Genomic DNA, 26,833 nt, shown 5'->3' on the forward strand with positions numbered 1-26,833 from the left:
ATTATCACCGTGCATTCATTCATCTCCTAGTTTAGTAGCTAATATGAAGTATTCTTTTTCGTTATGGTTTCCCCCGGATTGTGTCCTCAAGCGCTCTGCTGAGCTCTGTTGTATGAGTCTAATTAGGATGTCATGTGGATTCATGCACGTAGCCCAAGACATAACGCGATCACGTAGGAATCTATTTTGTGATTTATGCTATGGCAAGGCAAATATACCATGGAAAAAGATGCTCATTTAAAATGCACTCGGTTTTTTTTTTTTTTTGTTTGTCGGCACCATTGTTTGATTATGTATCTGTGAGGACCCATGTGGGCATATATTTAGTCCCACATTGGTTATTCGCTAAGTAGATCTTCAGTACTTATGCAGAATCAGGAAACTAAATAATACTTTTCGGCTAGCTTTTTTGGGTGAGGTCATAGGTTGTTATCAAATACCGACTATCTAATCTAGGTAAATGGTGTAGATGGCACAGTACAATGAACTTGGTTTCGTATCCCACCCTCCTGGCCTCGATACCGGCGGGAGCCGGTAGGCTGCGAGCGGCTTTCTAGAGTGGCCCTTCGAAGATTGAGCTCGTGTTACCAGCTACCACATGCCACTGGTTGGGCTAGTAGGAGTCTACGGCCGAACCAACCGCAAGCAGGCGGGGTCTGGATCCGACTGGATACTGGACTTGGGAATGACGACAAATCAAATTTATGTTTAGTTTTGGACTTGAATCTAACCTATTATTTGATTGGTCCGGATGTGAAGTCTGGTCTAAGCAAAGGGGCTAGAGTTGGCTATTTGTACAAATATTTGATGGTTTAGTTGACACCGTTTGAGTCCACTAAGATTGCAATGAATTATTAAAAAATTTTATTGATTTAATTGAAGGTTCAGCCTTAATTTTAGAGCCATACTCGGATTGTACATCTTAACTTTTATCATGGCTCAATTTATTGGATGGATTGGAAGAGTATCAATTGGCTCGGTTGGTTAGGTTATTAGGTATTTTTTGGTGAGTTCATTTTAAATTCCAAAAAGATTATAAATACACCCCTCCAAATTTGGGCTGTTTGCATTTTGGAAGAGTATCAATTGGCCCGGTTGGTTAAGTTATTAGGTATTGATTTTGGCGAGTTCATTTTAAATTCCACAAAGATTATAAATATACCCCTCCAAATTTGGGCTGTTTGCATTTTGAACCCAAATATTTAAAAAATATCAATTAGCTACAAAAATTTCAAATACATTGTAATGTGGATTAGGCGTCTATCTTCGTTGTAAAATGTTATCATGCGAGAGTCGCTTGATAACTAAACTTTTGTAAAATTTTAGTACTGTCGTTCCTACTAACTTAACAAATGACTCTCGTTTTAGTATGAATTGAAAGGGAGTGCTTTCAAGATCTGCACAAATAGATGAATGACAGAGGATAGAGTGTTTTTAAATCTATGTAAGCAGATGGATGATAGAAGATGAAGTGCTTTAGGATTTATATAGATAGATAGATGAAAGAGGATATGGTCCTTTGAGATCTATGTAGATTGATGGATAACAGAGGATGAATTATTTTGAGATCGTATAAAAGTCACAATTCGGTCTCTCTGAATTAAAGGTATTTTAGTTCTTTTTTTCTCATTGTTTTAATTGTGTTAGAATTCAGATAGACGACTAAGCTATATTTTAATAAAAATAAAGATTTGGTGGTTAATTAAAACTTTTAAAACTTTTGAGGTCTCTATGTAACTAAATTTAAAGGATTGTTATAATTTTCTTATTGCTCGATTTTATCCAGACTTCCTACCATCCTAGTTTCTGAAAATAAAAATGGCTGCGCATATATCCAGGTCAATTTGAAATCAATAGGTTAGAACTATAGTGCCAACCGGATTGCAGCTGCCCAAAATATATCCACGTCCACGTAACTTCTGGAAGGGTGCGACGAGAAGAGACAGAGAGCATGCAACTTGCGAGCAATCCAAGGAAATCTTCAGTGTGGATTACGCGTTTACTCTGAGTCCCGACGCCGTGGAAACCGAGAAGGTAGCCAGAAAGGGACCGAGAAAGGAGCATTGGAGTGCTCCTAATAATATACTCTTTTTTTTTTTTAATCAAAAGAGGGTTCAGTTGTCCGAAGCATTTGCAGTAAAGTAACCCGATAGCGTCGACTAGATTCTTCTATGAAGTCAAGCAGAAACTAAACGATAAATACTATCAGTATGTGCGAGTCTCAAAAGGATTCTACAAGGCAAAACCATTTAAAATGATGAGGAAATGAGCAGTCCTGGGGTGCAGCACAAGAAGGGATAATATTAGAGGTAGCACGCTTCAAAATTGTTATATTAATAAAAAAAATTTAACCGACAATGCGTGGAGCTACAGATTGGGTTGGTTTTTGGCTCCTAGCATGGTAACGGACTGTGGAAATGCAACCCCACTTCAAGCAAGGACAAATACCCAGATTGTTTTTTTTTGAAACCAGCAAAAAATAGAGTGCCACATCTCCATAAAGGCCAATGGGGCTGCGGACTAGGTGGCCTCCTATGTAGCCAACTACTCCAAAGATGCCTTGTGGGTTAGAAAGAGGAAGTCATAGCACTCCATAATAAATACTTTTCAAATACTTTTCAAAAGATGTACCCCTTTTGTCGCAGTCGTTCGTTCTAGCAGAATATTAAAAAAAGAAGAATAAGAGAAGAAAATTATATTTCTGCTTGCTATTACAGTATATAGGAGTAACCTTTATATAGTACTAGAAGGCCGACAAAATTTGATAAGGGCAACTAAGTTTGGCACAATCAATCACAAATCAATCAAGATAGAGTTTGATAAGACCAACTAAGTTTGGTACAGTCAATCATAAATTAATTAATGATCCTATAATAATTCTAACATCCCCCCTCAAACTCAAGGTGGTAAAGTGGACATCAACTTGAGTTTGAAAACAAGAGATCGAAAGATGCTAGAAGGATGAAGTTTAGTGAAGACGTTCGCAACGAGGACAGATCTCAGAGAGAAGGCAATTGAAGCTCAACGATGCTTGTAAATGAAAGCACTATAGAAGAAGAGCAAGACCTCGAACTGGATCATGAAAAAACCAGGGGCAGCAAATAAAATTGGAGATTGAGGACTGGGGCGGTGCCATGCAAATGTAGCCTCCCTGATCGAGAGCGGGACCGCGCCTGTCAAGTTTATCTTCGTCAAACTTTTGACGGTATGGTGTGGCATGCTGTTGCATGCTCCCCTAGTCCTCTGAGGTTTGGAGTGGGACTGCGCCTGCCAAGTTTACCATCGCCAAGCTTCTGATGGTATGATGTGGCATGCTGTTGCTGAGGTTGGAAGCAAGATTGCGCCTGCCAAGTTTACCTTCGCCAATCTTTTGATGGTACGGTATGGCATGCTGCTCTGTGTAATCGAGAGCGGGACTGTGCCTGCCAAGTTTACCTTCGCCAAGCTTCTGACGGTACGGTATGGCACGCGTCGTCGCCGTCTCCATAGAGAAATAGGAGCATCAAAAGTGGGTGTTTGAGGAGCTTAACCCTCTCATCTATGGAGAAACAGAAATCTCTGCAAACGACGTTTCGGCACTTCTCACAGTCAAACTGATGAAGGTCGTTACGCAAAAAGGTGGCCTCCATCAGATCTCAATAGTCACCTTGCATGTCATTAGTCAGAGAAAGTGCAGAGGTGAGAGACGAAATCGGAGGTTTCGATCCAAAAATTGGCGCGCCGAATCGCCTCCTTCTCTGCTTCCTTCTTCTTCGGCCCTGTAATCATATCCAGTATGGAATCCGTGCGAAGCCTCGACTTCTGAGTATTCCCTAGAGCAAGAAGAAAGGAGAGAAGTGAAAAAAGAAAATCCCGTGATAGATTTGCTGCTCGTAGCTTGTCTTCAAGAAGACCTGGTGGAGGGATGGCCGGCTAACTAACTCAGCCAAGAGTTTTGAATAGCGGAGAAAGGACACCATGAACCCTAGAAGAAGAGATGGAAGGAGAAGAAGCGCCTCAGAGAGACGCCATGGTCGAAGGGGACGACTATCTCGTTGGAGGCTGAGCGTTGTTCCATCGCCTCCCTTCCATGCTCTCCGTCGTCCAGGACGCCCTTGTTCCCATTGTAGAGCGATCGGACAGCCAGATCCTCATCGAGGACACCGTGCCCCCGGGCGGCTCGGACGCGTCTAGCCGGGGGCGTTGACGTTGGCCCCGGATGAAGAGGAGGTCTTGGAGCTACTGATTTGGACCGGACGAGATCGGCGACGCGGAAGGCCGCCGCGGAGCAACAGAAGCCGAGATGGGGACCAAAGAAAACAAGGGATCCATAAAAAGAAAAAAAAGGGCAATTTTTTTTTTTTTTTTGCTAGGCCCTGATACCATGTTGAAAGAGGAGAACAAGAGAAGAAGATTGTATTTCTCTATTTAGTAACATCCATTAAGTTTGACAGATAAAATTTGGTAAAACTAATTAAGTTTGGCGCAATCAATCATATATCAATCAATGGTTCTACAATAATCCCAGCACAGAAAGTAACAAAGGGGAGTGTACCTGTTAAAAAAAGGGAGCGAATATCATACGGATCTCAAATTATATGAAATTAGCATCGGTAATTACTAAAGTCGGTGAATTATAGTTTTTGTGCATGTTACGTCCGCCGACTTCAGCCACCTATAGATAACTGCAATTTGCGAATGGCGATAGACATCTACTTTCTGCAAGCAAACGCGCGAGCGCGTGGGAGGGTTTTCTCGGCTCTTGAAGAGCCGTATTTTTTTGTTCTTTTTATTTTTTTGGCGGAGCTGCGAAAAATTTCGTTCCCCCTTCTTCCCTTCGCAGCCTTGGGAAACCTATCTCTTAGAGAAGCTGCGAGAACGTTTCCAGTACTTCTCTTCGAAACCCTACGTCGTTGAGCGAGAAGTTCTCTTTCTTCTGCGGATCCGGTGAGTTTTCTTCATCTATCGATCTATGCCCTTTTGTCCTTTATTTTTTCCGTATTTTTCTTGATTAATTTGAAGACATTCTTCTCCGATTCTATCTTTCTGTAGCTTCGATTGCTCTGATATATAACAAGCTTGCTTCTTCGAAGAATTTATTTGGAAGCCCTAGGTTTTGTTACTGACCCTCTCTCGGTTTTCCTTTTCATTATTTAGCGGTAGATCGATCAAGATCGCTGAGATTTTTGTTTTTTGAGCATGATTTTTTTAAGCGCTCAAAATTGGTATGCTGATTGATGGGCCCCTATGAGATTGATGTTCTAGGGTTTTGTATTTTAATTTTCTCAGAGCGTGGGATGGTTTCTTGTTAGTTTGTTTTTTTAATCCGTTTATTCTATTGGTTTGATGAAGGGATAAGATAAATATATATCTCAAATAAGGCTTTTCGAGGCGTTTTCAATTTTTTTTCCTTTTTTTTTTGTTTTCAAGATCACAGGACCAGATTATATTATGCTTTAGTCTTTTTGAAGAGTCAAATTTCCTTTTAGATTTTGCAGAGTATGCATGGCCCCACTTTCACTAGAAGACACGGATTCAGTAAATCATGAATCAATCAACCAGTCTTTGACCCATGTTCTTTGATTCAGAAGATAAGACCACTGTTTGAACTCGAACTATGAATGACGGAGTACCTTTTTCCCATTGCTTCAAAGGCTCGCAAGCCTTACTTGTACGACAGTCGCAAGCCAGCCATGTTCATTGTTAAGTGTATTGGAGAGTTAATCAGAATAATTTGGACGGATGGTGCTGAAAAACGTGTAGGCAGATTTGATTATTATTAGGATTCTGGCAAATAAATATGGTTTTATGTAGGGAGGCAAAAATTTAAACTAGTTAGCAATCGATTTCAGTAAAAAGGATGTGGTTTGATGTTGAGATTCAGAGTGATGCGGCTCTTTGACACTGACCGACTAGTTGTGTTTATGTTTTCCTTCAAAGATTGACGTTTTGCTCCATGCTCCTTGGAAGAGAGACAATTTTAGAGGTTGTTTGAATGGTGTTTAAAATGAATTACCCTGATAGTTTGATGGTAGAAGGCTTGGATGAAGATTATGGTGATGATGAACCATATATTCTATTTTTGCCACCATATGTTCTCAAATCCTGCTGATTTGCCAACAGTAGTGCTTCAGGGTCGTTTGGGGTGCTCTCATCTGTGAAGGAAAGTTTTCTTGGTACGCTATTCACGGTTAAGAAGATGTTGTTTCACTTAAACTGATAGGAAAAGCATGTTGACTACATGCTGCTTTAATAGATAATGGTATACTCAGATAACTATGGAGCACAATTTATGAAAAATTAAAAAAAATATCCCATATATTTGAGCATTTATTATATGCCATCCTTTTAATAGGCATCAATATGATTCTTTGAGCTACAAATATGAGTGTCTTGATATATACATAATTATAGTCAGGTGAAGTATGTTCAGGAAGGGTAAATATTGATTGAATATTTTTATAGTCCAACTGGCTTTGATTTATTAAGAGGGTAAAGGAAGGTACAAGATGGATATTGTGTTCTGTAGTTCTTTAGAATTCCCAATCAAGAAACCACTGTCAAGTGATGATTCTTATGAAACCATAGTTTTCATTAAGGTGCTTAAGCTTCTAAGGGAAAAAAGACTGTGTCTAGCAAAAGTTGGTTGGTTATATTGATATGCATGAGGCAAAGATCTTATGGATCCTAACCTGTCAGTGTAAACTCCTTTCTTTATGGAAAAACAAACATCAGTTAAATGCCAGTTCTTTAAAAAAAGCTCCCTTCTGTTTGAATCATCAACTTTTTCATTGTATTTGCTGTTTGGCATTTTGTTGGTCTAAGATTAGAATGTTCATTACATATTTCTTCTAGATCCTTTAAAGATAAGATAAAGTTAGTCTCAGTGAACAACATCTAATTGGTGCTATCTGCGGCTCTCAGTTTCTTACCGTCGTCCATATCTATAATATTAAAATAGATAAAATAAGGAGACGGTGTGGAGAGCAGAGGCATGGTTTTGTTATCCATTTTTGTTGTGAATACTGAATACACAATTATCTCATCTTTGGTCTCCAACTCCACACCTTGCTTCCAAGAAAGGGAGAAAAGGAAAGATATTTCGGAGCAGGAAAAGCTCCCAGAGATATGGCATAAAGCACTCTTCGAATAGAAGAATCCCTTGATCAATCTCTGCGTAAAAGTTTTGATGGAGACATTAGAGCCATTCATTTAGATGATCGTGCCACCAGAGCCACTTGCTTGCGTTCGCATCGGAGATTGACGTCATTGTGGATGGGAGATGATCTTGAGCCACCAAATTGACTTGATCAAACAAAAACAAAAACAAAAATGCCAAAAATAAAATGACGACCCAATCCGGGGTCCGACTCAATCTGGTGGCTCTGATGTCCTCATCAACTCCTTCCAAGTGGAAAAAACTCGATTTTTTCGAGTGCGGATTTGGCCGGCTATCGTACTACTCCAGGAGATCAGGGTCAAGGCGCTGCAACTTGGCTCTATCGTGAAGCAGACGACCAGAATCGTTCGCTCGAATCGGATTGGGGCAACGATCAAAGACATGACGCAGCAAGTAGGCTTGTCGAAAGCCGCGAATCGGGCTGGTTGTAGCAACTTGTGCGCCTTAGTGGCCTGTAGATGAAGAGGAGGGTCTGTGGATTGGGCTTTGAAGCAGTGGGCGGGCTTGATGAGTATATTGGGCCTGCAGGTGATGCGGTGGATCTTGGCATGGTGGGCTGGCTGATGAGACGGGGCAGGGTGCCCCAAAGGGCCCGACAAAGGGGTGGGCCAAGAGCGGGTGTTGTCGGGCCTGTTGGGCTCGAACTATTGATGTGAAGAGGGGTTTGTGGGGGTTTTGGTGTGTTGGCCCGAGGGCATGTTGAGGAGAGAAGTGGGAGGTGTGGGATATGTGGTGTGGTTTTTGCCCGATGAAAAAAAAATGGGGAATAGGGTGTCGGGTGAGATGCGGCCGAAAGGAGCAGCAGAGGGAGAGGAGATGAGGGAGAAGAGGGGAGGCGGAGGGGTAGTGGGCTCATGAGAGGGCTCGGAGTAGGCCTTGGAGGAGGAAGCAAGGAGGAGCAATGGCCGACGGGGCAGGGGGGAGAAGGCCGAAGATGCGGTGAAGTTTGGGCGGTGACGGCTCAGGTGGGGTGCTCGGCGGCCCCGCCACCATGGCGGAGGAAGACTCGTGGGGAGCGCCACCGCGCTCGAGGTCGCCGTGGAATCCGGCGACGGTGAGGTCTCGGCGGACGCGGTCGAGGTAGGCGGCGTTATCCGGCGTTGACCGGCAGAAATGTGCACGGCGGCGAGGGGTCATAGCAGGTACGTGGCGCCAAAGTGGTCTAAGGCAGGTGCGGGTGGGGATGGCTGGCGGCTTGTTGGCAGAGACGAAGGCGAGCAGGGAGCTGTCGGGGAAGATGGCAGCCGCAGGGCACTGGGGTGGCCGATCCACCACGGTCCGTCGCCAGTGATCCACCAGGGAGTCAATTTGGTCATTTGCTTTTAGTCAAGTTAATTTGGTCAATTATTTTGTTATTAAACAAGTCAATTGAGTTAGCTATTAAATCATGCAATTGGGTCGAGTGATTGAATCAATTTTGGTATGTAATCAATCAATTGACTTGGTCAATTGATTGAGGGTCCAAGTTTGGTATGCCGTCGATTGATTGACCTGATGTAAGGCCTATATAAAGGCCACCCCTCTCATGAATTAGGACATTGATGAATTGAATAAAACCTAGCCTCCTTTGCTTCTTTCTCCTCTTCTCTTCTCCTTTCTCCTCCTCTTCTCTTCTTCTCTCTCCTCTTCTCTTCTTCTCCGTTCTCCTCCTCTTTTCTTCTTCCTCTCCCTTCTCTCTTCTCTCTGTAGTGGTCCTCCATCAAGTTCCATCATGACCAATATTTATCTTATTGCCACCAGCATTTCCTCTTGTTTTTTCTGCTCATAGCCATTCCTGGACTCCCCTTGTTCCCCTCAAATCGCCATAGAACATTTGGTCAAATAATAAAATTTGACAACATCAATGATAATCATGTTGCCATGATAAGATCGTTGAGACAGGTACATTCCTGTTGATTGCCTTGTCTATGGCCTTTCCAGAGGAGGCCATAAAGGGGAGAGATAGCTAGAGGATGGGGACACGAAGAAAAGAGGCCCAATTACACTAATCCCAGATTGGCAAATCTGATTACTCCTGGGTGAGCAGGGTAAAGTGGCTGTATAGGGAAGAGAGCTAGGGGACAGGGATGTGAATAAGAGGGGCTCTGCATACTTCGATATGTGAACTCAATCTTCTTTGGAGGCTCACTAAAGTAAATTGGCTATGGGAAGAAAGAATAGAAATGGTATCTTGCATATAGAAAGATTCCATAGTACTTCATTTTATTTGTCTATGCAACCATACTAATTTTCTCTGAACACATAACTCTATTTCATTTTTCTTGATTGTTCTTAGTTGTTTAACCAACATGGCCAATGGATCCCATACATATTGTGTTGTATATTTTGTTTAGCATTTAAAACTCCTCTTTGGTCTCGCATGCTAATGATGCACAAATGTGCTTACTCTGCTTCTTCAAGCTGATTCTTAGGAGACTGCCAGTGATTGAAACAAATGCTTTTATTATTGTAATGCATTGTGCCTCTTGATCTTATTCAATACTGCTGGTAGTTATTCTTTTATTTGTAATTCCAGATGGCAGCTAAGCCACTAACAACAGAAGCAATTGCCCTTACTGAAAAGAAAATGGACATGGCTTTAGGTATGCTTGTTACTATCATCCATCTTGCATGAAATTGCGCAAGCTTCATAACAGACAAAAGGCTGACTTTGTGATCCCATGCCTTTATGCTGGTTGTAGATGATATCATAAAAATGTCAAAGACAAATAAGTCTAAAGGGAAAAGACCTCCAAGGCAGTCGGTGAGTGATTGGTTTTTCGAAGGGTTCTATTTGTGCTGGAGCTCTTCTGTCATAAAACTGTTGCAGCTAAAACTTTTGAATTTCTAGATCAAAAGCCGGGGTTTCCAGAATGGCAATGCTTCTCAGGGTAGCACTAAGGCTCGGCGATTCATGGATTCTAGATCATCAATTAGACAGGTAAATTAGATTAAAATATATTCTTGTCTCTCTTTTTTTTTTGATTTCCTTAAACCACTAACTCATGTTTGTTCTCTCCTTGTGATACATGTTGTGTTTTCAGGGTGTACTTGCACAGAGAAGGTCAAATTTCCATGGGAATCAGTTTCCTGTAACAACAGAGATTGCTAGGAAGGCTGCTATTATGCCAATTCGTAAAAGGGGAGTTAACTGGAACAGGCAAAGGTAATTATGTTTTGTACTCTTTCTGTATGCTACTTTCTAACATTTTCCTTTTCTTCTCATCATTATTCTTTTATCAACTTCTTGTTTGACCTGTATTTCTACAGGTAAAGAATGGTTCCTTTCTGTCAATTGTGGAAAGTCTTTCCACATGCATGCATTGAACTATTATGGTTGTTAGTGGAACATCCACATGTTAGATGGGTTCAACATACATGAGGCAGCTAGTTTATCTATGGGAAATCCCACTTCTCAGGATGCGAGATGAGATGTGTTCTGTTGTTGATTTTAGCTCTGAGAAATGGCACTTATCTTAGAATGCTTATGCTGATTCATTTTGGATGTATTTCATCTATATATTGAGGGTGCATGTGCTGGTTGACTATTGCCTGAATAAGTATGGTTGAGTAGCTGCTTTAGTTTAACGACTACCATAAGTGATGTCTGGTTTGCATACAGCCTATTCTTGCACAAATAGATGTGCATTTGGTATTTCACTAGTGAATCATAGATGATGGATTGGAATTTTGTGCATTCATCCTTTTCTGCATTTGGGAGTTAAGATATGTCATCAAGGACTTGATATCTCATCATCTCTCAGAAGGTATAGCCTTAAACCGAGCAGAACGGATTAAAAGGATTCATGTATCCGACCCAACTAATTTCGGATTAAGGCTTGGTTGAGTTCAGTTGGCCGATGGTTTCATCTATTGTCTTGGAAGGAAGCACTTGGATCCTAATACTTGAAGTATGGAATTTTGTTGCATAGATTTTTTTTTTCGCATTTTCTGAAGGGAAGGTATGTTGTGCATGGCATGCTTCTCTTACCTCTGCTTATCTCGGATTCTCAGATCTCTTACTGTTCTATAAGATTTGCTCCTGTCAGATATAACCAGTTTCTACATGTAGACCTCCATGGTGGTTAGACATTCTGCATCCATGGATTCTGCAACTTTAGTTTTATCTGAGGAGTTGAATCTCAGGATTTTTGTTGCATGTGTTTAATTTATCTGAATCTCATGAACTATTATTTATTAGTGTTGCTGGAAATGGGACCCGGGGGCCGCCGCGAAGCCGGGGAAGGAGGAGCTCCGCTGCTGCAGGGGGCGGACGACGGTGCGCCGGCCGGCTGCGTCCTCCACCGCAGGGGGCGTGGGAGCGTCCGAAGAGGGGTGGTGCGTCCAGTCCTGTCCTGTCCTGCAAAAAAGCCGGTGGCCGGGCTCTCCGGCGCCGGCCCTCCGATGCCTAAGTCAGAGGGGACAAGTATGTGGAGAGAGCAGGGAAGAGAGTATATGAGGAAGAAAGCAAGAACATTTGGATAAGATAAAGAAGAAGAAGAGGATGATGTCCTCTATTGCGTCTGTGCTTCCCTCGGCGGGTTCAGTCCCGGGGATCTGTTTCCGTTTTTGTTTCTTTTTCCCCCGGTCTAGGAGGGTTCTCTCCAGCTCCGGGTTTTTTCTCTTGCTTTTGGTCCCCTCCCCCTTTTCCCTCCAGGTTTCCTTTTATAGGAGGATTTTTGTTACCTGGGAGGTGACAGGAGGTTTGTCCTGTTTTGTAATAATTGGGCACCATGTGGCCCATTAATGGCGTAATGGAGAACGGGACCGGATCAGACCGGAATCAGGGAGTTGTCACGGTCGATCGGACCTGTTGGAGTGGTTGAACTGCCGGCTGCGGCGGGTCTGGGGTCCGTAGATGGTAAGTGCATTTATTACCGAATGAACCGGCGGTCAGGGAGAGCCATACGTTCTGATGGTTCAGTGATCCGGAGATCGTCTTGGGCCGTGTTCATTAAATGCCTGAGTGCATCGGAGACTTGAGGGAGTCTCATGCATTAATGGCAGGTCGTGCCGAACGCCTGAGGAGATCTTATGCCTTGATGGCTTGGAGATAGTGGCAGGTCGCGAGCCGTAGGAGTTGTCAAGTCCTTTGGACTTTAGGCGGAGGTTGATCATTTGGTCAGGGCATCGGCTCGGCGAGGGTGCCGAGCCGAGCTGATCGCCCAATGGGGCGCCCTGTGGCGGGGCTGCTTTGAGTACTCCTGGTCGGCGCCCTTTAGGCGAGCACCTTCTAGCAGAGCGCCTCGGCGCTGTCTTTGGTCGGCACTTTCTAACCGAGCAGCTTATTTTGGTTGGGCACCTCTTGGCGCGCACTCTGGTCGGCGCCTTCTACTCGAGCGCCTTCCTGGTCGGCATCCTTTGGCCGAGCAGCTTTCTGGTCGGCGCTCTTTGGCCGAGCGCCTTTCCGGTCGGCGCTCTCTAGCCGAGCGCCTCCGTGGCGGTATGACTTGGGGTTTTTCCCCCAACACTACCCCTCGACTTCCGAGTTCCAGTTGGCTACCAGCTGGAGCGTGGGAAGTAGCTTTAGTTGGGGCACTACGGATTCCGAAAATTTTAATTTGTTGCGCGTTTTGAATTATCGAGCGCTTTGAGGTGCCTTTAATAGGCGGCGTCTCTCTTTTCCCGAAGAGTCTCATTATTGGGGCACTTTTTGCGAAGCGTCCTCGCGTCGTGGGCTCATGATGGGGCCGCACGATCTTCGATTGCGGACGTCTTTCCGCACGATCCGATGGGGCGCTTCGATGTTCGAAGCGCTAGCCCTAATTAAATGCGTCGTTATGTCTTTTAGACCGACACGTGTTATCATCTAACCGGGACGCAGCGTTTTCTTCGCTGATCCGGGCCGTTGGGGAGGTCTATATAAACTCTCCCCCGGCCCCCTGTCCTCTTTCTATTGCTTTCTGCTTCCAGCTTCCTATTCTTCCAGTCTTCCTCAGACCGAAGTCCCTTTTCTCCGGCATCTTTCCCAGGTCCCCCTTCTTTTTCATTTCCCTCTCTTGTAATGGGTTCGTCGCCTAGCGAAGTAGTATCCACCATGAGTGTCCTGGAGGTCGAGATGACCGAAGAGTGGTTTTTTCCTCTTCACGGGTTCCGTTTGGAACCCGCCTGGCGAAGGGATCGGGTAACCGATCTTCCGGTAGGCTGGATCGGAGTGCACTCGGAGTCACTCTGGGCCGGCCTCCGATTTCCTCTTCACGGCTTTGTGAATGAGTTGCTGGCGGTATGCCAGTTGGTTCCGGCGCAGCTCACTCCAAACGCTTGGAGGGCAGTGATGGGTTTCCTGTCACTGTGTTTACTACAGGGGATTCCTACCTCTGTCAACGTCTTCCGGCGACTTTTTATTTTCAAGTCGAACCCGGGAGACGGGGAGTGGCTCTACATCGCCCTCCGGGTGGGTCGGCCACTTTTTCATGGTGCCCCCTCATCCATTCATGGTTGGAAGGAGAAATTCTTCTTCCTGGGTTCTGAACGGTCCTGGGGGTTTGACCCCAGGTGGAGGCCGGCCCAACTTAAATCCATCAACAGGCTCCCCCAGCTTTCTCCGCGTGAGCAGGAGATCTTCGATATCATCCGCAGCCTTGGGGACGGGATTTGGCTGAACGGCCTCATTAGCGAGGACGCCCTGGTGAACGTGGGCTTGAGCTCGGCACGTCCTCAGGGTAAGGATAGTTATAGCAACTTCTTATTTTCTTATTGTTCTAATGTTCTAATTTTGCTTATCTTTGCAGACATCGCAAAAATGGTGACCAAGAGCGAAGTCCTTTTCGCCCGCTTCCAGAAGAGGGCGGCCGAACTCTCAGGAGAACCGACCGAGCCGAGGAAGAAAGCAAAGACCTCGGCTAAGACCTCGACGAAGACCTCGACGACCACAGCAGTTGAGGCGCACGCCTCTCGCCCCGTGCGCCCTGAGGCTGGTCGGGGAGAGGGCGTGGGCTCTGGTGGAGCCACGACGGCACTTCCATGTCCGGTGCCGATTTCGCAAGTCCCTGGTCGGCGGGAAGCTCCAAATTCTGACCAGGGAGGGAGGACCTCAACAGATCTGGCACTCGCACGCCCCACCTCTACCACGCAGCGGTCCGGTCAGACGTCTACTCGACCCCAATTCCCCAGCTCTGAGCCGGGGAATAGCCAAGAAGCAACGGGGTTGGCCGCACCCAGGCCAGCTGAGGCTGGTCTGGCGGGTTCTTCGGGTCCTCAGGAGCGGGTGCCTTACGCTCCTGGATGGGCTGTTTTCGAGGGCGACTCGGCCCTCGATAATGCACAAGTGGCGCGCGAAGTTCTTCGGGTCGCGCTGCTCCCGGCCGACCAGGCCAAAATTCGGTCCATGAACTACGGCGAGTTCATGGACTCCGCTATTTGCTCTTCCATCCGAGTAAGTCAACTTTTATCTCTGTGCAAATTTGTGTTTCGGCTTAAAACTGTTTCTCACATGTCCCTCTTGCAGCGCCTCCACGAGACCGAGACGATGATTCACATCATCCAGGACTATCGGGACCGGGCCCGAAGGCATCAAAGGGGGCGCGAGGAGGCCGAAACAAAGTTCCTCGCGTCTGAGGCCGAGCAGAAAGTGCTTCAAGCGAAGCTAGGGGCGGCCGAAGACGAGGTTCGGACTCTGGTCGCCGAACTTGAAGAGGAGAAGGGCGCGCACTCTTTGACTATGTCTGAAGTGCGCGCCGCGGAGGCCCGCCGGACGGAGGCCGAATCGTCGCTCGCTATACGCGAGCAGGAGGTGGGGGAGGCTCGAATAAAGGTCCGAGATCTCGAGATCCGTCTACTTGACGTGCAATCTCTGCTCGCGGATCGCGAGAGAGAAATAAAGATTTTGGAGCGGAAGGCCGCCTACCACGAGGCTCGAGAGAAGGAGGCCCGGGAGCAGGCCCAGGACGCCGTCAAGCTCTTCCGCGAATCGGAAGAGTTTCGCGACTTGATGGAAGAGGAAGGCGTCAATGCTCTCATCCAGGGCTTCAAGGACTTCCGCAATCAGTTGCGGCGACTTCTCCCAGATTTCGACCTTAGCCTGCTTCAACCAGGCGCTGGGGTCGAAAACCCAGAAGCGGAGGCGGAGGTAGAGGTTCCAACCTCTGGCGGGACCGACCAGGAGGATCAAGCTGAAGAAGGCGAGATCGCTCTCGAGGTCACCGAGGCAGCTCCCAAAGCCACCGTGGGGGCCTCGGCCGCAAAAGAGCCAACTATTCCTGAAGTCGCCGGGCCTGGGCCCTTGGTGTAGTTTTCCCCTTTTTCCTATCTTCCTTTTCTTTTTTGTAAGCCGGAGCGGCCTCTATACTTTGTTAAGGCCGGGTCCGAGTTCTTGTACTAGGCCTCCGGGCTTTTTGAAATGAATATTCATTTGTGTGGAAATTCGTCTATTGTAGTTTAAACAAGTTTCTCTGCTCGGATCTGTTTTAGGTTCCGAGGATATGGGCTCTAGGGCCTGAGCTTTTCCCGCCACAGGGTTGAGTTAGAGTTTGGCTTGCCGAGCTCCATTGCTCGGTTCTTCGACTAATGGTGTAGCAACGCTTGTGCTTATACAAGGGTTTGGGCTCGGAACGTTTTTCCGAGCCTAGTCCAGAATTCGACTAAGCCCTAGGGCGGTCGTTAGGACTTGGGACTTCTTAATGCGACGAATTTCAAATCCGGGCCTCGGGTTGCCGGGGCGAACCGGATTCTTTTCTTACAAATGGACTGCATACCCGTCAGCCCGTGACGGAAATTCACCGGACTTGCAACAATGTGTCGGTGTCATGAGCATCCAATAATGGGTAATGTAAAAACATTAAATAAATGGGTACTTTGTACCGTATGCGTCCTTGCGCCGAGGCGACTGAAGACGCTTCTCTGCTCGGACTCCGTTCTTCGAGGACGTCGGCAGAGAAATCCAATAATACGTAATGTAAAAACATTAAATAAATGGGTACCTTGTACCGTATGCGTCCTTGCGCCGAGTCGACTGAAGACGCTTCTCTGCTCGGACTCCGTTCTTCGAGGACGTCGGCAGAGAAATCCAATAATACGTAATGTAAAAACATTAAATAAATGGGTACCTTGTACCGTATGCGTCCTTGCGCCGAGGCGACTGAAGACGCTTCTCTGCTCGGACTCCGTTCTTCGAGGACGTCGGCAGAGAAATCCAATAATACGTAATGTAAAAACATTAAATAAATGGGTACCTTGTACCGTATGCGTCCTTGCGCCGAGGCGACTGAAGACGCTTCTCTGCTCGGACTCCGTTCTTCGAGGACGTCGGCAGAGAAATCCATCGATGAAGGGACGAGCCGAGCTCATTGGTTGAAGCTGGTAAAGAATGAGCCGTGCTCGTTTGGCCAATAAAGACAACATCCCAACATATCGGGGCATCCCGATGAACCGGGGCGTGTCGACGTCTCGAGGCATCCCGGCCGAGGTCGGGGGAGGAGCACGAGCCGAGCTCAACAATCGATGGAGCACGAGCCGAGCTCGTCCGGTCAGAGAGGACCGCTACTCAATAGTCGATGGAGCACGAGCCGAGCTCGTCCGGTCAGAGGACCGCTACTCAATAGTCGATGGAGCACGAGCCGAGCTCGTCCGGTCAGAGAGGACCGCTACTCAATAGTCGATGGGGCACGAGCCGAGCTCGTCCGGTCAGAGAGGACCGCTACTCAATAGTCGATGGGGCACGAGCCGAGCTCGTCCGGTCAGAGAGGACCGCTACTCAATAGTCGATGGAGCACGAGCCGAGCTCGTCCGGTCAGAGAGGACCGCTACTCAATAGTCGATGGAGCACGAGCCGAGCTCGTCCGGTCAGAGAGGACCGCTACTCATGTCTCGACGCCTCGAGCTTCTCGGTAACCGGGGCGTCCCGACGCCTCGGGGCATCCTGACCGTGGCCAGGGTAGGAGAACGAGCCAAGCTCGCTGATGGAGAGCGCACCATAAACTCATGGACATCTTCAGGGAGTCCACGCAGGTACTCCATCCCGAGGTATCAGGGCATCCCAACCGTGGTTAGGGAAGAAGAATAAACCTGATGCCATGGGATAATCAAGAAAATTGGTGAGCTCGGAATAAGTCCGCAAACCATCAGTTTATCGTGAAATGAAATTCATAGAGTGAAATTCATAGAATGGAATTTAACGGTTGAATAATGAGGGACCCCTTAGGGTTCTACTGGTGGTACATGCGGAGATTTTCAGAGCTCCAGCTCCGCGGAATGGGAGTCCCATTTAGAGACTCCAATTGATAAGTTCCGGGTCGGCGAATGCGCGTGACTCGGTATGGTCCCTCCCAATTCGGGGCCAGCTTCCCTCGCTCAGTTGGTCGGGAGGTTTCAGCTCTTCTTAGGACAAGGTCCCCTGGTCTGAAAGATTTGACTTTGACCCTGGCGTTGTAGTACTGAGCTGTCTTTTGTTGGTACCTCGCCATACGCACTCGGGCGACCTCCCTTGTTTCCTCGATCAGGTCGAGGTTGCCTCTGAGCTGCGAAGAGTTGGAGCTAGCATCGTGGTGCTCGACTCTTGGAGAGGGGAGCCCAATCTCTAGTGGAATGACGGCCTCCGTCCCATATGTCAGGTTGAAGGGAGTCTCGCCGGTGGGGACGCGGAACGTAGTCCGGTAAGCCCACAGGACATTGTATAGGTCTTCGACCCATTGTCCTTTGGATTTGCCGAGCCTGTTTTTGAGACCCTGCAAAATAGTACGATTTGTTACCTCGGTTTCTCCGTTCGTCTGAGGATGCGCGACCGAGGTGAAGCGGTGGTCAATGCCAAGCTCGGAGCAGAACTCTCTGAAATGGATGTTGTCGAACTGGCGACCGTTGTCAGAGATAAGGATGCGGGGGAGCCCAAATCTGCAGATGATGGATTTCCAAACGAAATCCCGCATCTTCTGCTCGGTGATCCGGGCGAGGGGCTCAGCTTCCACCCACTTAGTGAAGTAGTCGATGGAGACGACCAGGAACTTCCTTTGCCCGGTGGCCAGAGGAAATGGCCCGAGGATGTCAATTCCCCACTGGGCAAAAGGCCAAGGAGAGCTGATAGAAGTCAAAGGAGCCGAGGGCCGGCGCTGAACATTGGCGTTCCTTTGGCACCGGTCGCATCTTTGGACGAAATCCATAGCATCCTTCTGGAGTGTCGGCCAATAATATCCTTGGCGCAGAATTTTATGGGCCAAGGCTCGTCCTCCCAGATGGTTTCCACAAATTCCTTCGTGGACTTCGCGCAGGGCATAATTAGCTTCCGTTGGGCGAAGGCATCTGAGAAGGGGAGAGGTGAAGGATTTTCGATAGAGCTTTCCCTCGTATAGTATGTATCGGGTGGCGAGGCGCTTGATTCGGCGAGCCTCTCGTACATCAGCGGGGAGGGTTTCGTCTTGCAGATAGCTGATGAGTTCATCCATCCAGCTTGGCTCGAGCTCGGTGCAGAGGGTCTGCTCGGGCTCGTCTGTGCTGGGCTTTTGGAGATATTCCAGGACTGCCTCTTTGGGAAGCTCGCTCATGCGAGAGGACGCCAGCTTTGATAGCTGGTCGGCCCTGAGATTTTCCGACCTGGCAATATGTTGAATGTGGAAAGAGTCCAAGGTCGAGGCGAGATCCCGTACCTTCTGGAGATACTTCTGCATGGTCGGGTCTCTAGCTTCGAAGTCGCCCACAATTTGGTTGACGACGAGCTGAGAATCACTGAAGGCCTTCAAGTCCTTCACTCCTAGCTCTTTGGCTAGCTTAAGCCCGGCGACGAGCGCTTCATACTCCGCCATATTATTGGAAGCAGAAAACTCGAGGCGCAGGGCCTGCTCGGCGACCACCCCCTCCGGGCTGGTGAGAATAAATCCTGCTCCACTACCCCCCGAGTTTGAAGAGCCATCGACATGTAGAGTCCATGTCAAACTTGGGGTCTGTTCCAACGGTGGCTCAGGTTCAGGCTCGACCTCATCTGGTATGGTGCACTCGGCTATAAAGTCTGCGAGTGCTTGTGCTTTGATCGCCGGTCTGGGCCGGTACTCAATGTCGAACTCCCCAAGCTCAATGGCCCATTTAGTGATCCGACCCGCACGATCTGATCTCTGCAGGATCTGCTTGATCGGCTGGTCAGTCAGCACAGCCACTGTGTGAGCTTGGAAGTAGGGTCGGAGCCTCCGAGCTGAGATGACCAAAGCGTAGGCGGTCTTCTCAAGTTTGGAGTATCGGGTCTCAGCATCCCCTAAGACCCGGCTGGTGTAGTACACCGGTTTCTGAAGTTTCCCCTCCTCTCGGACCAGGACCGAGCTTACTGCTACAGGGGAGACAGCTAAATACAAGTAGAGGAGCTCACCCTGTTGAGGCTTCGTGAGTAGGGGAGGGGAAGCCAGCAAGTGCTTGAGCTCTTCAAAAGATTGCTGGCACTCGCCCGACCACAAAAAGTTCTTCGGCTTCTTGAGGGCTGCAAAGAATGGAAGACAGCGCTCGGCTGAGCGGGAGATAAACCTCCCGAGGGCTGCCACTCGGCCCGTGAGCCGCTGTACCTCCTTGACCGTCCTGGGAGGCGTCATCCTTTGGAGGGCTCGGATCTTCTCTGGATTGGCCTCGATTCCTCGTTGTGTAATGATGAAGCCGAGGAATTTGCCGGAGGTGACCCCGAATGCACATTTAGCTGGGTTGAGCTTCATCTGGTACTTTCGGAGTGTGGAGAATGCTTCATTGAGGTCGGCTATGTGGTCTTGCGCCGCCTTGCTTTTCACCAGCATATCATCCACGTAGACCTCCATGTTTCGGCCTATTTGGTCTTTGAAGATCCGGCTGACCAGCCTTTGATAAGTCGCCCCGGCATTTTTTAGACCGAATGGCATCACTTTGTAGCAGTAGGTTCCCCCGTCGGTGATGAAGGCTGTTTTTTCCTCGTCTTCTGGCGCCATGCGGATCTGGTTATATCCGGAAAAGGCGTCCATGAATGCTAGCAGCTCGTGACCCGAGGTGGAGTCCACGAGCTGGTCAATGCTGGGAAGTGGAAAGCTGTCCTTCGGGCAGGCTTTATTCAGGTCGGTGTAGTCCACGCACATACGCCACTTTCCGCTAGCTTTTTTGACGAGGACCACATTGGCGAGCCATTCCGGGTAGGATATCTCCCGGATGAAACCGGCTTCAAGGAGCTTGCCGACCTCCTCGGCCGCTGCTCGTTGTCGTTCAGGGGCGGCGCCTCGCTTCTTTTGCCCCACGGGCTTGCAGGTCGGCTTCACTTGAAGCCGGTGGACCATGACCTCCGGGTCTATCCCCGGCATATCTACAGGCGACCAGGCGAAGACATCCATATTGTCCCGTAGGAAGTCGACGAGGCGACTCCTCTCGTTTTCGCCAAGGCCAGAGCCGATCTGCACGGTTAGCTCGGGAAAGTTCTCTCGTAAGGGAACTTGAATTAACAACTCACCAGGCTCTACCCGCTCTTTCTGGGGGTTGACCCGTGCCTCCATAACTTCAGTTGAGGGCTGGTCAGTCGTTGGGGCGGGCACCTCGGCTGGTCGTCTTGCCTCGTGGGTCGCTAGGTAGCATCGCCTTGCCATCATTTGGTCCCCTCGGACTTCACCGACTCCCTGGCTGGTGGGGAATCGCATCAGCAGGTGGTGAGTTGAGACCGCTGCTCGGAGGGCGTTGAGTCCTGGCCTTCCAAGGATGGCGTTGTAAACCGAGGGCAGGCGTATCACAAGGAAGCTCATACCCACGGTACTTTCACGAGGGGCGAGCCCGGCTGTGACCAGAAGGTCGATCTCGCCCTCTACTGGGACTGAATCCCCAGTGAATCCAACTAGCGGAGCATTCATCCTCCGTAGCTGTTCTTTTGTCATCCCCATTTTACAATAAGCATCAAAATACAAAACATTCGCCGAACTTCCATTATCAACCAGGATGCGTTTTACATCAAATTTATTTATGATCATGGAGATGACCATGGCATCATCATGGGGAGTTTCGACTCCCTCTAGATCGTCATCTGAGAAGGAGATGGCTTCAGAGGTGCGCGGGCGCTTCGAGGAGGCTCCTTCCCCTGAGGCTTCCCCAGCCGAGGTCCTTCCTCGGATAGTGTTGATGACGCCGACGATGGGCCTGTTGGCATTAGAACCTTCAGGCTGTGCTGCTCCTTCGGCTGGCTTCTTTCCTTCACGCCGGCCTTGTACAAACCGATCGAGCACCCCTCGGCGAATGAGTGCTTCGATCTCATTTCGGAGCTGATAACAATCCTCGGTATCATGGCCGTGATCCCGGTGAAAACGGCAGTACTTCCGGAGATCACGCCGGATTCTGGTGTCTGGCTTTGGAGGGGGGAGCCGGATGCAATCCCGACTCTCAATCTCCATGAGGATTTCAGCCCGAGGAGCATTGAGGGGAGTATACTCTTCATACCTCCCTTCAGGTGCACGGGCCTGCAGTGGGAACCTCGGGCGGAGTGACCTCTGCTGCGGCGGTTCTCTCAACCGGGGTGGACTTTTCGGGCGGGGCGGATTCTTAGCTCGTCGTGGAGACGGGCTTCTGGGTCGGCTGCGTTCCTCACGGCGCCTCTTCTTGGGGTTCTGCTCGGTCCCGCCCCGCCTGACGGCCACGGCTTCCTCAGCCTTGGCATACTTCCGGGCTCGAGCGAACATTTCTGTAAGATCCGCTGGGAAATTCTTCTCAATCGAGAAGAGGAATCTGTAGGACCGGGCTCCAGTTTTCAGCGCCGACATGGCGATTGACTGGTCAAGCTCCCGGACTTCCCATGTTGCGGCGGTGAACCGGTCCAAGTATTCCTTGAAGGATTCTCCCTCCTTTTGTTTGATATCAAGGAGGGAGTCAGATGTCCGCCGCTGGGGCTGGCTGGCGGCAAAGTTGCCAGCAAATTGTCTGCCGAGCTGCTCAAAGGAAGAGACAGTACTCGGCTTCAGCCCGGTAAACCAAAGCCGGGCTGGTCCTCGGAGTGTCGCCGGGAAAGCCTTGCACATCATGGCTTCCGAGGCTCCTTGTAGGGCCATTAAGACCCGGTAACTCTCCAGGTGGTCAAAGGGATCTGCCTTGCCGTTGTAAGGCTCCACCTGGGGCATCTTGAACCGGAGGGGAACCGGTTCATCTTCAATCTCCTGGGAGAAGGGCGACTTCGTATTGAACTCGAAGTCGCCGTTACGTCCCGATTTTCTCCCGTGGAGTGCCTGGATTTGGCGCTCCAGCTTTTCGACCTTCTTGTCGAGTTCATCATTCTGGAGGATCGCTACAGCGGTTCCTCCGGGTGCAGGTTGCCCTGGAACCGACTCAGCTTCTGAAGGCTGTGGCCAGCCTCCGTGATTTCTGACTGGGTGCTCTCTCCAGAGGGAGGCCTGGACTTGAAAGTCCTGACCTCGAAGAGGAAGCCCGCTTGTAGGGGGCTCCGGTTGAACTGGAGCCAGGGGAGGCGGTGCTGCTGGGATGCGCCTGGGTTGCAAACTTTGGACGGCGGTAGCCAACGCCTGCACTTGCTGCACCAGGGCATCAAATTGTTCCGGTTGAACTTGAGGTGCTGGCTCAACCGGGGGTGGTGAGTTCCGAACGGAACATTCTGGGCTTGGTGGAGGACGTCGAGAGGCGTTGGAAGCCCCTTTGCTTCTTAGCTTCATGGTAGCGAACTCGGGCCCTTCCTCTAGCGCCAACTGTTGCTGGAAATGGGACCCGGGGGCCGCCGCGAAGCCGGGGAAGGAGGAGCTCCGCTGCTGCAGGGGGCGGACGGCGGTGCGCCGGCCGGCTGCGTCCTCCACCGCAGGGGGCGTGGGAGCGTCCGAAGAGGGGTGGTGCGTCCAATCCTGTCCTGTCCTGCAAAAAAGCCGGTGGCCGGGCTCCCCGGCGCCGGCCCTCCGATGCCTAAGTCAGAGGGGACAAGTATGTGGAGAGAGCAGGGAAGAGAGTATATGAGGAAGAAAGCAAGAACATTTGGATAAGATAAAGAAGACGAAGAGGATGATGTCCTCTATTGCGTCTGTGCTTCCCCCGGCGGGTTCAGTCCCGGGGATCTGTTTCCGTTTTTGTTTCTTTTTCCCCCGGTCTAGGAGGGTTCTCTCCAGCTCCGGGTTTTTTCTCTTGCTTTTGGTCCCCTCCCCTTTTCCCTCCAGGTTTTCTTTTATAGGAGGATTTTTGTTACCTGGGAGGTGACAGGAGGTTTGTCCTGTTTTGTAATAATTGGGCACCATGTGGCCCATTAATGGCGTAATGGAGAACGGGACCGGATCAGACCGGAATCAGGGAATTGTCACGGTCGATCGGACCTGTTGGAGTGGTTGAACCGCCGGCTGCGGCGGGCCTGGGGTCCGTAGATGGTAAGTGCATTTATTACCGAATGAACCGGCGGTCAGGGAGAGCCATACGTTCTGATGGTTCAGTGATCCGGAGATCGTCTTGGGCCGTGTTCATTAAATGCCTGAGTGCATCGGAGACTTGAGGGAGTCTCATGCATTAATGGCAGGTCGTGCCGAACGCCTGAGGAGATCTTATGCCTTGATGGCTTGGAGATAGTGGCAGGTCGCGAGCCGTAGGAGTTGTCAAGTCCTTTGGACTTTAGGCGGAGGTTGATCATTTGGTCAGGGCATCGGCTCGGCGAGGGTGCCGAGCCGAGCTGATCGCCCAATGGGGCGCCCTGTGGCGGGGCTGCTTTGAGTACTCCTGGTCGGCGCCCTTTAGGCGAGCACCTTCTAGCAGAGCGCCTCGGCGCTGTCTTTGGTCGGCACTTTCTAACCGAGCAGCTTATTTTGGTTGGGCACCTCTTGGCGCGCACTCTGGTCGGCGCCTTCTACTCGAGCGCCTTCCTGGTCGGCATCCTTTGGCCGAGCAGCTTTCTGGTCGGCGCTCTTTGGCCGAGCGCCTTTCCGGTCGGCGCTCTCTGGCCGAGCGCCTCCGTGGCGGTATGACTTGGGGTTTTTCCCCCAACAATTAGCATCCTCGGAGCTGGAGGAGTTGATACTGGAAGTTCTTCGATGTTAATACTTAAGTCCTTAGTTTCTAAAGGAGAGTGGATCTGCTGTCACTATACATAGACATGCAAATCCTTTTTGAGTCAATTTTGCCCCTGGTATCTTGAGCTACCTACCATGTTGAATGGTGGACAAATATGAAAATGATTTGTTCTTCTGAGTCACACTTGTAGGTGAAAGCCTACTTCAAAGATCATCAAATAGATGACAATGGATATTTCGGGTACAATGATTAGATTGCAGTTGTATTGTCCCTTCAAGTGCACCTAAACTACTGGCAGTTTTGATGCAGGCAAGGAGTCAAGGTAGTTTCGTAATTTGTTCTAGGAGTTCTTCATCGGTCTTTAATCTTTCTGTAACCTTTTGGTTTGCTGGGTTGTGCTACCAATGTTAATGAAATATGGTTTGGAGGGAACCCTCAGACAATAGTTCGAAGTACTTTTGCAATGAATGATGGTGGACTTATCACTCATGGTACGGCATAATTATATGTATCTATTTGGCTGCCAATAAGATAGAACCTTGGATTCCTGGAAAACTTTCCATACCTCAATATTTATGAATAGCAACAAACTGCCGATTGTGGATGTAAATGAGCCTGACCATGTTGGCGATAGAGTATTGAGATTCTTGGCTGTTACATCTAGCGATTGGTTGTTTATACAATCCCTTATTAGAACTAGTTTTTAGATGATATGACAGTAAGTAAACCTCAGACTTTGTCTCTACAGGCAATGAGTAAATCTGCTTTTATGTTCACCCATTTTGTTACAGGTCTTTTGTAAGCAGCGTTGTTGAATTTGCTGATTTTTTTTTCTATTACTAACAGTTGTTTGCTATGCAGAGTTGCAGTCGCAACAGTACAAAGGAAGTCAGCTGATGGTAGCTTTGCTGGAAAGGTAAACCCGAATTTCCAATTACCTTCAATAAAATAATATGTGCAATTGATGATCCTGTTTCGCTTTCGAAGTCTGATCTGTGTTTGGTAATATGGTTGAATGATGCATGTAATAACTCTTCACCAACAGGCTAGTTCCAGTCACATCTAATGATTGACATAAGAGCAGACATTGTGCCTGTCTTTATCCTTGTATTTCATGGTAACATTAATATTATAATAGTTGTGACTTGTGAGGAAGATTCGAAACTTTGGTGATTTCTGAAGGCTGAAACTGACCAGTTTTTGGTGGTTTTGGCCAGCCAAAACTGTCTGGAATTAGATATGGATTCTTTTTGAAAGTTTTTGTTTGTGGTATTTACTATTTCATAATATTGAGATTATTTCTTGAGTTCTTTATGCATATAGAGTAGTATCGATATTCTGAAAGTTTCCTTCTTTTTTCAAGTAAAAGGGGCAATAGATGATAAACATAATCTTGATGGACAAAGGCCTCCAGAAGGGCCTTATTATAATCAACTAATTCCAATAACTAAATATAAGATGTTGCCATTCATGTCATACAAATACAACATTCTAAACTACATGCATTTTGTTAAATAGTCACTTGACCTAAAAATATGATGAAGTAATGCTCAAATTCAATATACTTGTGAATTCCACTTAGGTTAAAATTGTAAATAGAAAGATTTGAATTCCCTAGACACTGAAAAGCTTCACAAGTTGCTTAATAAAGTGAACTTTCAAAGAATTGAAGTGCAAAAATTTTATAATTTGTGTTCACAGTAAAAGCTTAAAACAGTTGCCAATACTCTTTTGTAAGTGTTTTATATAATAACTTTTTTTCATCTCTTTTTTCTTTTCCCCTTTTTTTCATTTTTAGGATTTTTCCTGATTTTTTTGTGTAAAATTTCGAAACTTAAAGTTAAACTATGAAAACTGCTAAAACAAAAAAAAAAAAAGCTCAATTGAAATTGTAAAAGTAACCAAATTTTTGAACTTAGATTTCGCTGTGATTATGTTTTGCAATTGTTCTATGATTCTCTTTGAACTACCAACTTGAAAAGTGATTTAATTAATCTGAAAGTAAGATGGTAATTTGTTTTCAGGTATTTTTGGAACCTGGACATTGCCTAAAATTTTAATTATTTTACATATTTTTCCTCTACAAACACTAGGCCTGCTGTAAAATGTGATGTTTCATCGTGGTGTATGTGTAAAAATGATATCCTCTTCTAGATTTTCTAACTTGTTCCTTGCAAAATTTGATAAGTATAGATAGTGGAAATAGTCTTTCAGTTTCTGATTCTCTTTGCTGTTTTGCTTCCATCCATGACTGATCTGAATGGAAGTTAGAGTTGTCTTTACCTGATGGTCCATGGATTCTTCTAAACCACATATGCAGAATAAGGTGGTTTCCAAGCAGAGGCCCCAGACCTTGGATGCACTCTTTGCAAATATGAAAGAGCAGAGGATGATGGCGATGTCCCAGCAGACAATGAATGGTAATGGCAGTCAGACTGCTCCAAGGCATCGTGCCCAGCGGCGGGGCAGGGGTGGAGCTCCACCTGGTGATACTGGCCGCCGGTTTGGAAACTATGTCAAATGAAAGCAATGGTATTGCCTCGTATAGGTTCATGTCTCTCCTGTTTCCATCGTATCCTTCTTAGTGATGCATCTATTATGTTATCCTTTGAAAAGGTTCTGTTGGTTGCATGGAAGAAGAGTGGAAGGGCCACTGTCATTCCCCCTGTATTTGCATCTTCTGCAACTTTTAGCTGCTTGAGTATGCTGTGTAGTCCTTTGTTACGCTTTAGAAATTGTCAATGAGATTGCCTTGTATGAATCTTGATGGAGATTTGTAATTAATGGATCAGAATGATTGGTTCT

The 26,833-nt window shown here is 47.8% G+C and overlaps 2 protein-coding genes across 5 annotated transcripts; both read left to right on the plus strand.

The window, feature by feature from the left end:
* The first annotated feature begins 4,668 nt into the window (after positions 1-4,668).
* On the plus strand, positions 4,669-26,833 carry LOC103714195 (uncharacterized). 2 transcript variants are annotated; one of them, XM_026807320.4, is made up of 8 exons: positions 4,669-4,926; positions 9,675-9,741; positions 9,841-9,902; positions 9,990-10,079; positions 10,183-10,304; positions 24,890-24,944; positions 26,349-26,560; positions 26,645-26,833. In XM_026807320.4, the coding sequence occupies exons 2-7, from the start codon at positions 9,675-9,677 to the stop codon at positions 26,550-26,552; spliced, it is 600 nt and encodes a 199-aa protein (XP_026663121.1). In that variant the 5' UTR covers positions 4,669-4,926; the 3' UTR covers positions 26,553-26,560; positions 26,645-26,833. The 2 variants fall into 2 exon arrangements, with proteins under 2 accessions (XP_026663121.1, XP_088562881.1); XM_088706755.2 differs by having other exon boundaries at positions 26,349-26,833.
* Positions 10,311-15,499, plus strand: LOC149768758 (uncharacterized). Of its 3 annotated transcripts, XM_089925772.1 has the most exons (3): positions 10,311-13,800; positions 13,870-14,513; positions 14,586-15,499. In XM_089925772.1, exons 1-3 carry the CDS (start codon positions 13,143-13,145, stop codon positions 15,366-15,368), a joined length of 2,085 nt encoding a protein of 694 aa, XP_089781898.1. In that variant the 5' UTR covers positions 10,311-13,142; the 3' UTR covers positions 15,369-15,499. The 3 variants fall into 3 exon arrangements, with proteins under 3 accessions (XP_089781898.1, XP_089781897.1, XP_089781896.1); XM_089925771.1 differs by having other exon boundaries at positions 10,311-14,513; XM_089925770.1 differs by having other exon boundaries at positions 13,870-15,499.

The sequence above is a fragment of the Phoenix dactylifera genome, chromosome 1 (genome assembly GCF_051530095.1).
Source record: "Phoenix dactylifera cultivar Ajwa chromosome 1, Ajwa_hap1_PhDact_Kaust_v1.1, whole genome shotgun sequence".
Classification (NCBI taxonomy): Eukaryota; Viridiplantae; Streptophyta; class Magnoliopsida; order Arecales; family Arecaceae; genus Phoenix; species Phoenix dactylifera.

Excerpts from the sequence above, each read along its gene's own strand:
- LOC103714195 (XM_088706755.2), top strand. The coding sequence starts at position 9,675 with ATGGCAGCTAAGCCACTAACAACAGAAGCAATTGCCCTTACTGAAAAG. Across the intron at positions 9,903-9,989 it reads AAAGACCTCCAAGGCAGTCG|ATCAAAAGCCGGGGTTTCCA; the intron begins GTGAGTGATTGG and ends TTGAATTTCTAG. Across the intron at positions 10,305-24,889 it reads GTTAACTGGAACAGGCAAAG|AGTTGCAGTCGCAACAGTAC; the intron begins GTAATTATGTTT and ends TTTGCTATGCAG.
- LOC149768758 (XM_089925770.1), top strand. The coding sequence starts at position 13,143 with ATGGGTTCGTCGCCTAGCGAAGTAGTATCCACCATGAGTGTCCTGGAG. Across the intron at positions 13,801-13,869 it reads GAGCTCGGCACGTCCTCAGG|ACATCGCAAAAATGGTGACC; the intron begins GTAAGGATAGTT and ends TTATCTTTGCAG.